General features: G+C 44.0%; 1 protein-coding gene across 1 annotated transcript in view; it reads right to left on the reverse strand.

The window, feature by feature from the left end:
• Positions 1–13,577, reverse strand: part of COL14A1 (collagen type XIV alpha 1 chain) — a 292,376-nt gene that overhangs the window by 237,344 nt on the left and 41,455 nt on the right. The window contains 1 exon segment of the mRNA XM_040354914.1: positions 7,038–7,153. Coding sequence (XP_040210848.1) covers positions 7,038–7,125 — 88 coding nt within the window. The 5' untranslated portion in view covers positions 7,126–7,153.

A 13,577-nucleotide genomic window follows, 5' to 3' on the forward strand; every position in this document is an offset into this window, starting at 1 on the left:
GGCGCATGCGCCGTTCATTAAAAACGTCAGTCACGTCGGGTCACGATTCATTAAAATAAAACACGCCCCCCTGTTCCTCATTTGAATTAGGCGCGCTTAGGCCGGCACCATAGGTGTGCGCAGCCTATTGCATTAGGGTGTGCACCCCAAAGTTCAAACGCACATGTACACCACCTGCTGTCACGGGAAGGGGGATCTGGTGGTGGGAGACAGTTGATTGGGAGCATATTACGGTACACCCAAAATTTAGGTGTAACATGTTGCTAAAATTGAACCTAGATTTTAATATATTGGAAATTGGCACCCCCAACCACCCACCTAGTGCTGCTCCTGGCTAATGCTAATGTAAATGGGGTGATTAGGGTGTGCCCAGGCACACCCGGCACACCCTGTGCGCACGCCTATGGCCGGCACATTTACGCTACGCCGCCGTAACTTAGGACGCAAGTGCTTTGTGAATACAGCACTTGCCTTTCTAACTTACGGCGGCGTAGCGTAAATACGATACGCTACGCCGGCTGAAACATACGCCGCCCTACGTGAATCCAGCTAATAGTCTGCATTCTTGAGGAGTGCCTATGACGGGGTCCAGCAGCACTAGTTCCTCCTGCCAACCTCCACGTAACTATGGAGGGCATCAACAAGAATGAGTGCGAACTGCTGGGGACCCAGGAGATCAACACAACTGAAAGTGTTGGTTTCCCTGGAGATTTCTCAGTATCGGGATGGTATTCTGTGACACGTGCAACAGAAGGTCAAGTATGCACTTGTCTTTTGACAGGTATAACTTTCTTTGGAACACTTTGGGCACTTTAAAGAAAAACATGTACATAACTCAATAGGGTGACCTCTGACTTATAGCTATGGATACCCCACAGGAACTTTGGCCCAGATTCTCAATGGCGTTACGATGGCGCAACACCATTTGCGCCGTCGTAAGTACTAATCTGGCCCCAGGTATCTATGCGACTGATTCTTAGAATCAGTTACGCATAGATACCCATTAGATCTGACAAGCGTAAGGCTCTTACGCTGTCAGATCTTAACTGCAATTTTTTTTCCCGCCGCTAGGTGTCGCATCGTCGTTTTCCCCGTCGTCTATGCAAATTAGGTAATTACGCGAGATTCCCAAACATACGCGCGGTCGACGCTGAGAATTTACGACGTTTCCGTAGCTTAAGCGACACGTAAAGTTGCCCCTACTATTATGAGGGGCAACCAATGTTAAGTATGGCCGTCGTTCCCGCGTCGAAATGTAAAAAAATTACGTCGTTTGCGTAAGACGTCCGTGAATGGCGCTGGACGCCATTTACGTTAACGTCTAAGCAAATGACGTCGGGGCGACGTCATTTAGCGCAATGCACGTCGGGTAATTTACCCGACGGAGCATGCGCAGTACGCTCGGCGCGGGAGCGCGCCTAATTTAAATGGTGCCCGCCCCATTTGAATTGGGCGGGCTTGCGCCGAGCGCTTTTACGATACACCGCCGCAAGTTTACAGGCAAGTGTTCTGAGAATCAGGCACTAGCGCTGTAAACCTGCGGCAGTGTAACGTAAATCACATACGTTACGCTGCCCAGGAGCAACGTAATTGTATGAGAATCTGGGCCTTTATTTTTTTCTTAGATATGACAAATGAAAAATTTTTAAACTCAATGTTGAGCAAAAGTGGTCAAAGCTACAAACGGTCAGTTCAGGCAAAACTGATATTTATTTACAGATGGGGAATACTGCATATGAATTTTTGGTGAACTGGACCTATAAAACAATTGTTGTTTGCTGACAATTATCACTTATGATAAAGGAGACTTGTTACACTTTGTAGCACTGGAACAGTGATGGGGAACCCTGGCACCCCAGATGTTTTGGATCTACATATCCCATGATGCTTATGCACTCTGCAGTGTAGCTGAGCATCATGGGAAACGCAGTTCCAAAAGATCTGGGGTGCCAAGGTTCGCCACTACCGCACTAGATCATCGAGCACCATTCAAAACATTATGTCATAAGACATTCTAAAGACAAGTAGGCTTATTCAATGAGGTAAAGTCATTTTACTTTATGAGATCAATGTCATGTTCCTCAGCAGCCAATCAGAACTAGGCATGTGCAATTTTTTAAGTTACGAATACGTTTTCCGTAAATTTTCGTTATTTTAGTTGATTCGTTAACATACGAATGAACGAACGGTTTAGCGCAATTAATAACGAATAACGATATTTTCAAAATATTGAATATGAAAAACAACGAAGATACGAAAGATGAAAGAAACGAAAACATAGAAACAACGAAAATACCGAACCCAAAAAAAATAATAATTACGAAAAACAAAATGAACGAAAATGCAAACTTACTAATATTCGAAGACCCAAAAGAAAACAACCGAAATGCCGAACAAAGAATAAAAAACGAAAATCAAAACTAACGAAAAATAAATTACGAATCTTCGGAAAACGGAAATGAAAACAACGAAAATACGAAATAATGTAAATTAGCTTTCGTTAGTACTGAAATATTTCTGGAAATTGAGCGCTGTCCCTTTCCTCTGAAGAGGTTTGTTCCTTCCCCCAATGAGCTTCTTTCTCATTACCTCCTGGCTCCTTGTGTCTTTTTCTGTGTTAGACTGCAGTGCATCTAATTTCTAGATTTGTATTTGTAATATCTGACATATTTTAGTTTTCTTCTACGTCAGACTTCATTCTAGACAGGGTGTGTGTGCTAACTAAGACAGTCAAGTCAATCACAGTAAAGTACGAATTACAAAATTACAACGAGTAGTGTGTTAAATAAACGTAAAATGTATTCTAACAGAATTACGAATGCAATAAAATCTACAAAAGTACGTTTTTACAATCAAAAGAAAATTAGACACGAAAATACGAATGATCATAAAGCAACGAAAATATATTACTTACGAAAATACGAACGCGGCATGATGGAAAATATAATGTAAATACGAATAGCAAAACAACGAAAATTAAACTAACGTAAAAACAAAGGAACAAATAAAATCATTTTAAAAATACGAACGCGGCAGAATACAAAATATAACGAAAATACTAATCTCGATTCAACGAAAAATAAACTAACAGAAAAAAACGGAAACGGAAAAAAGAGTGTTACGAAAATACTAAAGAGTACGAATACGATAACTAACGTCTTACGAAATTACGACTCGTTACGAATCACGATAAACGAACAGAAACGAAACATAAATAAACGAAAATTTTTGGTGTGCACATGTCTAATCAGAACTAATTTGTCATTGTAAGACTGCTACACTAAAATCTGACTGGCTGCTACAGTATGTAGCGCAATGCTCAATTGTAGTAACCATCTGCAGCTTTGTCTGTTAGAAATAAAGACATAAGAATGTTCATAATGTCAAATAAAAAAATAAAAAAAATGTCAACAACTAAAATAGTGTTACATAGAAATCTGTAAAATAAATGGGCATATTTAACATTGTATTAACATTTTGCACAAAATATAAATTTTATGTTTAGTTATCCAATAAATGAATAGCATCACGTACATAATGCAGTCAACCAATCACACAGGGGCTTAGTTATAACTGGATGTGGCATTAAGGGTAAATCACAATGACATTTTTAGTTTAACTCAATTTAATACATTCCACATGCATTAAAACAACAGTCTTAGGGCACTTTCACATTGGGGGCATTTTTAGTGGCGTTTTATCGTCGTTATAGCAGCACTTTTTGGCAGCTAGCGGGGTGCTTTTAGAAAAAAGGGTTAAAAGCGCCCGCAAAGCGCCCCTGCCAGTGCACTTGCCGATGCAAGTGCTTAAGGCAGGGCTGCCCATTGATTTCAAAGATGCTGCTTGCAGGATTTTTTTTTAATGTTCCGCAAGCGTACCGCTCCAGTGTGAAAGCCCTCGGGCCGAGGTTGCCTACTCCTGCCCTAGGAGCTGCACATGCGGTGTACAACTTTCAAGTTAATGGTTGCACTAGCTGTACTCTTGTAAATGCTAATGCTTCATTAAAATGGCGTTCATTCGCACATGCATGCCCAACATATTTCCCGTTACAAAACTTACACCTTAAGGCCGAGTTCACACCGCCGCCGAATGCGGCTCATAGTAGGGGTCCAGTGTGTGGTGGTTCACCGATTCAGGTCCAATTTCAGCCCGAATTTTGGGCTGAAATCGAACCTGAAATGCACCAAAAAAGGCACACGTTTTTCAGGCACACCGCACCGGGTCCCACTGCGGAGATATGTGAACCGGCTCCATAGAGAGACAGTCACATTCTCCTGCTATGCAAATTGAATGTGGGGAAACGTGCATTGAATTTGCATAGGTGTGAACCCCCGGCCTTAAAAGAACCATCAGGCGTGCATGCGCGGGCAAAAATCAATGCAAAGATGCGTGAGCATTTAGAAGAGTACGGCTGCGTACAGCCTTTCACTTGAATGGCAAGCTGCACAAAGCACATACAGCTACCGAGACGCTGGTAAGGAGCAGGAGATTTAAGCTCAGCATTAAATACACCCAGTATAGTCGGTGTGCGTGAACCCTAAATAAGCCCGTGGCATAGGAAAAAAACTCTAAGGCCCTGTACACACGAGGAGACATGTCCGATGAAAACGGTCCGCGGACCATTTTCATCGGACATGTCTCCTGGGATCTTTTGGTCGGATGTGTGTACACACCATCAGACCAAAATCCCCACGGACAGAGAAGGCGGTGACGTAGAAGACACCGACGTTCTCAAACACGGAAGTGCAATGCTTCCACGCATGCGTCGAATCAATTTGACGCATGCGCGGGATTTCGGGACGCTGGTTACACGTCATAACCAGCGGACATGTCAGATTAGGTGTACTAACCATCGGACATGTCCAGAAACTTTTGTCCGCTGGAAACCTGTCCGCTAGGCCGTACACACGGTCGGACATGTCCGCGGAAACTGGTCCGCGGACCAGTTTCAGCGGACATGTTCGACCGTGTGTACGCGGCCTAAGCATTGGTCAGACCGCTTTCAAGATCAGGGTGTCCGGGAAATGGGTGTGGTTTGGTTCCAATGTGGGTGTTGCTGGTCACATCTGAGTAGGGTTTGGGCAGATCAGGCTTGGCTTTAGAATTCTCTAACTTTGCATTTAAAATGATTTCCACTCCAGTCCTCACTAGCACCATACAGTGATAACCGAACCCCAGTGTTTCACATGAATTTCTCAAAATACATATACATAGGGTTACACATTTTTACTATGCCTGGAATACAAACTGTAATGAAGAGCAGAATCACAATCACAACCAACAAGCCTGTTCATAAAAATCAAAAGGGTAAAAAGGCAGGTCAAGCCCTTCATTGGCAATATCATTTTTTATGACAGCAAATACAATTGCATACAACTTAGAGGCCAACTCCACACAATACTGATCCACCCTTTTTTTGCAGACACTGGTGGGTCCAATACTATATCTTTCAGAAATTCCATTGGTGAGATTTTTTTTCGGAGGATCTGTCTTGGAAGAATAAATGTTACTTTTTTCCCACCGAATGTCTATTCTCCCCTATATTACGAAGATGCTGGGCCAAATAAACTGCTGTTGGTGCATTTGGCAAACGGAAACCTAGGGCCAGATTCACGTAGCGCAGCGGATCTATAGATCCGCTCGTTCTACGTGAATTAAGATCCGCTCCCGCAAGTTTAGGAGGCAAGTGGCTAATTCACAAACAACTTACCTCCAAACTTGCGACGGCGGATCCTAAATCCCCCGGCGGAATTCAAATTCCGCGGCTAGGGGAGTGTACTATTTAAATCAGGCGCGTTCCCGCGCCGATTTAAATGCGCAGGCGCCGTCCGGGGAATTTCCCGGCGTGCATTGCTCCCACTGACGTCGCTAGGACGTCAGTGGTTGCGACGCTTACGTAAACGACGTCCGTCCGTATTCGAGAACGACTTACGCAAACGACGTTAAAAAATTTAAATTTGACGCGGGAACGTCGGCTATACTTAACATTGGCTGCGCCTGATAAAAGAAGGGGTAAGTATACGACGGAAAACCGATACGGAAACAACGTAAGAACACTGCGACGGGTCCGCGTACGTTCGTGAATTTGCGTATCTCGCTGATTTACATATTATTTATCGTAAATCAGCGGGAACGCCCCCGGCGCCATTTTTAAATTGAAAAAAAGATCCGACAGTGTAACACATTGTAACACTGTCGGATCTAGCCCTATCTATGCGTAACTGATTCTATGAATCAGGCGCATAGATAGGACCAGTTTACGTCAGAGATACGACGGTGTATCTGTAGATACACCGTCGTATCTCTTTGTGAATCTGGCCCCTAATATTTAAGATGTGTCAAATAATAGTTCAGTTTGAAGGGTTCAAAATTATTTGGAGCAGTGAAGGTTTGCAGTTGGGCACCAAGAGAACCATGGCACAAGACAGTTACCCATTGTGCTATGCGCCAAATAAAATATATAAGCACTGCAACGAAATTGTTTGTTTGACACATGATGCCACAAAATCAGATGTCATGAGTGACAATTCGCATTCCTCAACAACCGTCAATCTTAGTTTATCTGGCCTGCCATCAACAAAATGTGACACCATCCCTTGGCTTTGTATTGCCTGCAGCAGGTTTGCAGGAATGGGAATCCTGGTGGATTATCGCACTTCTAAGCGATTAGCATGTCATTCACCTCGCCAAGCAACCACCGAGCAATCAGTTTTGGGTGAAGTTGGCCTTTATCCACAATCCTGATTGATAAAAACTAACAAAAAGAAAAATAATTGATCACATTCTAAAAATTAGAAAAAAAACGTTCAACACAGCTATTTTCTTCTTCGTAGGACTGTAAAAAAAACTTAGGACTTATAACTTAAAACTGAAAATGCCAAAGGTGAATGTAAGATATGAAGGGTTATAGTTTGCATAGTTATAATATTTCATACAACAAATTTTCACACATCTCAATCTGTTACTTTGAATATATTCCATCTGCACACCAGATAAACCTGAAAGAGAAAATTGATTTATTTCCCAAGGATTTTTACCTTGACTCTCCCCCAGATTGGATAAAAAAACTGTGACCGCTAATAGTGACAGAACGATCATGGTGTGTAGGTTGTGTTGTCCCTTCATTTTTCCCAATGGTTTTCAGTCAGCTTATCTGCAATTAGAAAAATGATGTTGCTTGCATTAGAAAAAAAATGATTTAGTTATAAAGGCGACAATATGAATGACTTTTATTAGCCTAAAAATTACGTTTTCATATTTTCTCTCTTTTGGTCTCTTAACCCCCTTCAATATCGGGCTTTTATACCCACCTCAATACCGGGCCTATTCTGGCACTTCTCTCCTACATATACAAATCATCATTCTTTTGCTAGAAAATTCTTCAGAACCCCCAAACACTATGGCCCATATTCTCTCTAAATGTCCGCGGGCGGCGCGTAAGGCATTTACACTCCGCCGCCCCAAACTACAGGAGCAAGTGCTGTATTCCCCAAACACTTGCTCCGTAGTTTGGGGCGGCCGAGTGTAAATGGCCCGGCGTAGCCACGCGTATCTTCAAGGGGGCGGCTTCTATTCAAATTAAGCGCGCCCCCGATTCTAAGTAACTGCGCATGCGCCGGGCTTAAAAAAGCCCAGTGCGCATGCTCCAGTTCTCGGCGGAAAACGTCAATGACGCCGACGTGTGCGTCATTGACGTAAAGTCGTATTCAAGAACGACTTAGGGAAACGACGTAGCCGACGGAAAAACACGACGCGGACCCGACGCTATCCGTAACATGGCCTACGTGGGACATGCGGAAACTTACTCCTCATATAGCAGGAGTAAGTTTCCGCTTACGCAAACGACGTTAGCGACGGGTACGCGACGCGAAATCGTTCGGTAATCGGAGTAGCAGGCTCATTTGCATAAACAAATGAGACCTTCACGTAAATGCCATCTAGCGGCGGGCGGCGTAATTACATTTTAGATCCGACAGTGTAAGTGACTTACACATGGCGGATCTTAAGTGTATCTATGCGAAAATGATTCTAAGAATCAGTCGCATAGATACACGGGCCAAAAAAGAGAGATACGATGGAGTATCCTGAGATACTCCATCGTAACTTCTCTCAGAATATGGCCCTATATATGTTTTTTTAGCAGACACCCTAGGGAAAAAAATGGTGGTCGTTTCAACATTTTATCTTGCACGGTATTTGCGCAATAATTTTTCAAATGCCTTTTTTTTTGGGAAAAAAAATGGTTTCATGAATTAAAAAAAAAAAAAACAGTAAAGTTAGCCCATTTTTTTTGTAAAATATAAAAGACGATGTTACGCAGAGTAAATGGATACCTAACATGTCACACTTTAAAATTGCCCACACTCATGGAATGGCGCCAAACTTTGTTACTTAAAAATCTCCAACAGGTTACCAGTTTAGAGTTACAGAAGAGGTCTAGTGCTAGAATTGTTGCACACGCTCTACCGCACACGGCGATACCTTACATATGTGGTTTGAACGGCGTTTACATACGTGGGCGGGACTTACGTGTGCGTTCGCTTCTGAGCGTGAGCTACCGGGGACAGGGTCGTTTTCATTTTTTTTTATTATTTATGTTTTTATTTTACTTATTTATAAAAAAAATTACACTTTTTTTTAATCACTTATGCCTCGTTTCCACTGAGCGGATCGGTTCGGGTCGCTTAGAATGGAACGGTTTAGAATGGTCCGGTCTATTCTGCAGAGCATTTCCACTGCAAATCGGACCATCCGGGACCATGCAAGGTTTAGAAAAAAAGCCTAGCACGTCCACCAATCAGTGAGATGTATTTGTAGGTCCGCCCTAATGGAACCGTTCCATTCTCTATGGCCCCACATCTGAAGCAGGACTGTACCGAACCGTTCCGCTCAGTGGAAACGAGGCATTTTATTCCTATTACAAGGAATGTAAACATCCCTTGTAATAGGAATGTGTGTGACAGGTCCTCTTAATGGAGAGATGCGTGGTCAATAAGCCCCCACATCTCTCCTCCAGGCTGGAAAGCATGAGATTGTGAAAAAAAAATCACCGATCTCGCAATTGCGGCTTTGTTTACTTCCGGGTACCCATCACATCGCTCCCGGGCCTACGGCGGTCATAGAGATGACTGGTGACCATCTGGTCACCAGTCATCTCTATGCTTCCTATCCGGCGCTGGGCAATTCTTTCTCTGGGCCCCCGATGGCACGGGAGATGGCGGCGGGAAAGGGGGAAGTCCCCTCCCGCCGCTTATAAGAACGATCAAGCGGCAGAACCACCGCTATGATCGTTCTTATGGTGTGCAGGATCGCCGCTGGCAAACAATGATATCTGAATGATGACTCTAGCTGCAGGCATCATTCAGATATCTCTGCACAAAGTCCAGGACGTCATATGACGTCCACCTGGGATGGGAGATCCCCTCTGTGGACGTCATATGACTATGTGCGGTATGGAAGTGGTTAAAGAGGAAGTAAACCCGGACGATTTGACCGTTGATGACCGTTCCCCATGATCGGAACGGTCATCAGTGACGTGTCACACCCCCTAACAGTTAGAATCACTTCCTAGGGAACACCTAACCCCTGCAGCGCCACCTAGTGGTTAACCCCCTTCACTGCCAGTGTCATTTTTACAGTAATCAGTGCATTTTTATAGCACTGATCGCTGTAAAAATGACAATGGTCCCAAAATGGTGTCAAAAGTGTCCGATGTGTCCGCCATAATGTCGCAGTCACGATAAAAAATGCTGATCGCCGCCATAACTAGTAAAAACAAATTATTAATAAAAATGCCATAAAACAGTCCCTTATTTTGTAGAAGCTATAACTTTTGCGCAAACAAATCAATAAACGCTTATTGCGATTTTTTTAACCAAAAATATGTAGAAGAATACGTATTGGCCTAAATATTTTTATATATTTTTGGGGGATTTTTATTATAGCAAAAAGTAAAAAATATATAGGTAGATTCAGAAAGAGTTAGGCCGGCTTATCAGTAGATAAGCCGGCCTAACTCTGAATCTACGCCAGCGTTTGTTTAAGCGTATGCTCATACAGAGATACGCTTAAACAAAGCTAAGATAGGACGGCTTGCGCCGTTCTATCTTAGCTTTCAATTTTTCAGCTGGCCGCTAGATGGTGCTTCCATTGCGGCCGGCGTAGATTATGTAAATGAGCGTGTACGCCGATTCCCGAACGTACGACAGGCCGCCGCAGTCGAAGTACGTTGTTTCCGTAAGGCCTTAGGCGGCCTAAAGTTATTCCACCTATGAGGTGGAATAACAATGTTAAAGTATGGCCGCCGTTCCCGCCGCGAGGTTCGAAATGTTTACGTTGTTTGCGTAAGTCGTCCGCGAATCGGGAGTTACGTCGTTTACGTCCGTGTCAAAATCAATAGGCCCGTATGGCGTACTTAGCCGCAATGCGCCCTGGGAAATGTAGGCGCCCGGCAAATGCGCAGTATAAAAAAACGTCAAAAAACGTGAGGTTTCCATACAACACGCCCCCCTCCAAGCAATTTGAATTAGGCGCCCTTACGCCCGCCGTGTTTACACTACGCCGCCCTAAGTAAGGAGGTAAGTGCTTTCTGAATCATGTACTTTCCTCTCTTACTTAAGGCGGCGTAGTGTAAACACGCTAGGCTACGCTGTCCTTAAGTTTAGGCGCCCCTACCTGAATCTACCCAATAGATTTTTTTTCAAAATTATTTTTTTGTTTATACGCAAAGAATAAAAAAAAACGCAGAGGTGATCAAATACCACCAAAAGAAAGCTCTATTTGTCGGGAAAAGAGGACGTAAATTTGGTTTGGGAGCCCGGTCTTTAACCACCAAAATGGTCCGGGGCTGAAGCGGTTAAAGTTAAACTCAGGATCCAAAAACCTTCATGTAAATATATTCCTCAATAGCCACAAAGGGTATAAATCTACTTTGTGTGCACCAAATACCTTTGGAAGCCCAGATACAGTATTACCCAGATATTACCTTGTAAATCATCACTGTGCTGTACATAGTCTGTGCAGAGAGCAAAGCTGTGGGAGGGACCCAGCAAGCTCCACCCACTACAGGCTATCTGCAGAAAACTACAGGAGGGGGCGGAGACAAGACCAGTCACCCTGCACAGGGAGAGAGAGCAGCAGTGACCGGTCTTTATCACACAGGTCTCACACTGCTGCACTGATCTGGAAGGAATACACATGGCGCACCACAATTTAAGAATACACATGGCTCTTGTGTTTAGACACTATGGCCGGGATTCAGGGAGATCGGCGTATCTTTAGAGCGGCGTAGCGCATCTGATATGTGCTAAGCCGACGTAACATAGAGAGGCTCGTACTGTATTCAGAAAGCACTTGCTCCCTTTCTTGCGCCGGCGTAACGTAAAATGGCCGGCGTAAGCCCGCCTAATTCAAAGTAGCAAGGCAGTGGGCGTGTAGTATTATAATGAAGCGTGACCCCATGTAAACGCATGGCCGAACGAACGGCGCATGCGCGCGCATGCTCAGAATCACGTCGAATTCACTCCCTAAGATACGCCGGCTCCATTCATACGACGTGAACGTAACCTACGCCCAGCCCCATTCACGTACGACTTACGTAAACGACGTAAAATACGACGGCTGTTCCGACGTCCATACCTTAACATGACTTACCCCTGCTTTATGAGGGGTAAAGTTACGCCGGACGTACGCCTTACCTAAACGGCGTAGCTAAATGCGCCGGGCGCAAGTACGTTCGTGAATCGCCGTATCTAGCTCATTTGCATATTCAACGCGTAAATCTACGGAAGCGCCCCTAGCGGCCAAATATGCACCCAAGATACGACGGCGTAACTTGCCAAAATTCAGGCGTATCTGATTTCCAGAATAAGCGCATAGATACGACGGCGCACATTTGGACTTACGACGGCGTATCTGGAGATACGTTGTCGTAAGTCCTTTCTGAATCCCGGCCTATTTGATTATCCCGGAGTTCCGTTCTCGTTACATTGCAGTTATGCCAGCATGTGAAATAGCTGAGTTATAAGATCAGAAGTTTAGCTCACAGCTATGAAGAGTACAAAATTAATTTGGCAAAAGCTGCAGTGAAATGCAGAAACACGCACATGATCCTGATACCTCAGGCAAACAGTAGCAAGCCAAAACACCTTCCTGCCACGTGTTAAAGCTTCATATCAGGCTTAGGAGTGAGTATACCGCGTGTGGATTGCATAACCAGTGACAGACACATATTCACTTGGTTTATTTATTTTTTATTCATTTACATATTCTTATCACTAGAGCTATGAAATGTAGAAGTAAACCTGAGCTAATTGACACACATAAAGGAAAACATACCTATCCAAGCAAGAGATATTAGAGTACATTTACCATAGAAGGAAAGTGTTGGCTGCCATTGTTGACCTCCTGAAAATGTTTTTATCCTGGCTGTTATGTAGACCGACTTCATTACATTTACAGGGAGTGCAGAATTATTAGGCAAATGAGTATTTTGACCACATCATCCTCTTTATGCATGTTGCCTTACTCCAAGCTGTATAGGCTCGAAAGCCTACTACCAATTAAGCATATTAGGTGATGTGCATCTCTGTAATGAGAAGGTGTGTGTGGTCTAATGACATCAACACCCTATATCAGGTGTGCATAATTATTAGGCAACTTCCTTTCCTTTGGCAAAATGGGTCAAAAGAAGGACTTGACAGGATATCTTGCAGAGGGATGCAGCACTCTTAAAATTGCAAAGCTTCTGAAGCGTGATCATCGAACAATCAAGCGTTTCATTCAAAATAGTCAACAGGGTCGCAAGAACCTTTTAGAAAAACCAAGGCGCAAAATAACTGCCCATGAACTGAGAAAAGTCAAGCGTGCAGCTGCCAAGATGCTACTTGCCACCAGATTGGCCATATTTCAGAGCTGCAACATCACTGGAGTGCCCAAAAGCACAAGGTGTGCAATACTCAGAGACATGGCCAAGGTAAGAAAGGCTGAAAGACGACGACCACTGAACAAGACGCACAAGCTGAAACGTCAAGACTGGGCCTAGAAATATCTCAAGAATGATTTTTCTAAGGTTTTATGGACTGATGAAATGAGAGTGAGTCTTGATGGGCCAGATGGATGGGCCCGTGGCTGGATTGGTAAAGAGCAGAGAGCTCCAGTCCTACTCAGACGCCAGCAAGGTGGAGGCGGAGTACTGGTTTGGGCTGGTATCATCAAAGATGAGCTTGTGGGGCCTTTTCGGGTTGAGGATGGAGTCAAGCTCAACTCCCAGTCCTACTGCCAGTTTCTGGAAGACACCTTCTTCAAGCAGTGGTACAGGAAGAAGTCTGCATCCTTCAAGAAAAACATGATTTTCATGCAGGACAATGCTCCATCACACGCGTCCAAGTACTCCACAGCGTGGCTGGCAAGAAAGGGTATAAAAGAAGAAAAACTAATGACATGGCCTCCTTGTTCACCTGATCTGAACCCCATTGAGAACCTGTGGTCCATCATCAAATGTGAGATTTACAAGGAGGGAAAACAGTACACCTCTCTGAACAGTGTCTGGGAGGCTGTGGTTGCTGCTGCACGCAATG

Source organism: Rana temporaria, chromosome 5, assembly GCF_905171775.1.
Source record: "Rana temporaria chromosome 5, aRanTem1.1, whole genome shotgun sequence".
Taxonomy (NCBI): domain Eukaryota; kingdom Metazoa; phylum Chordata; class Amphibia; order Anura; family Ranidae; genus Rana; species Rana temporaria.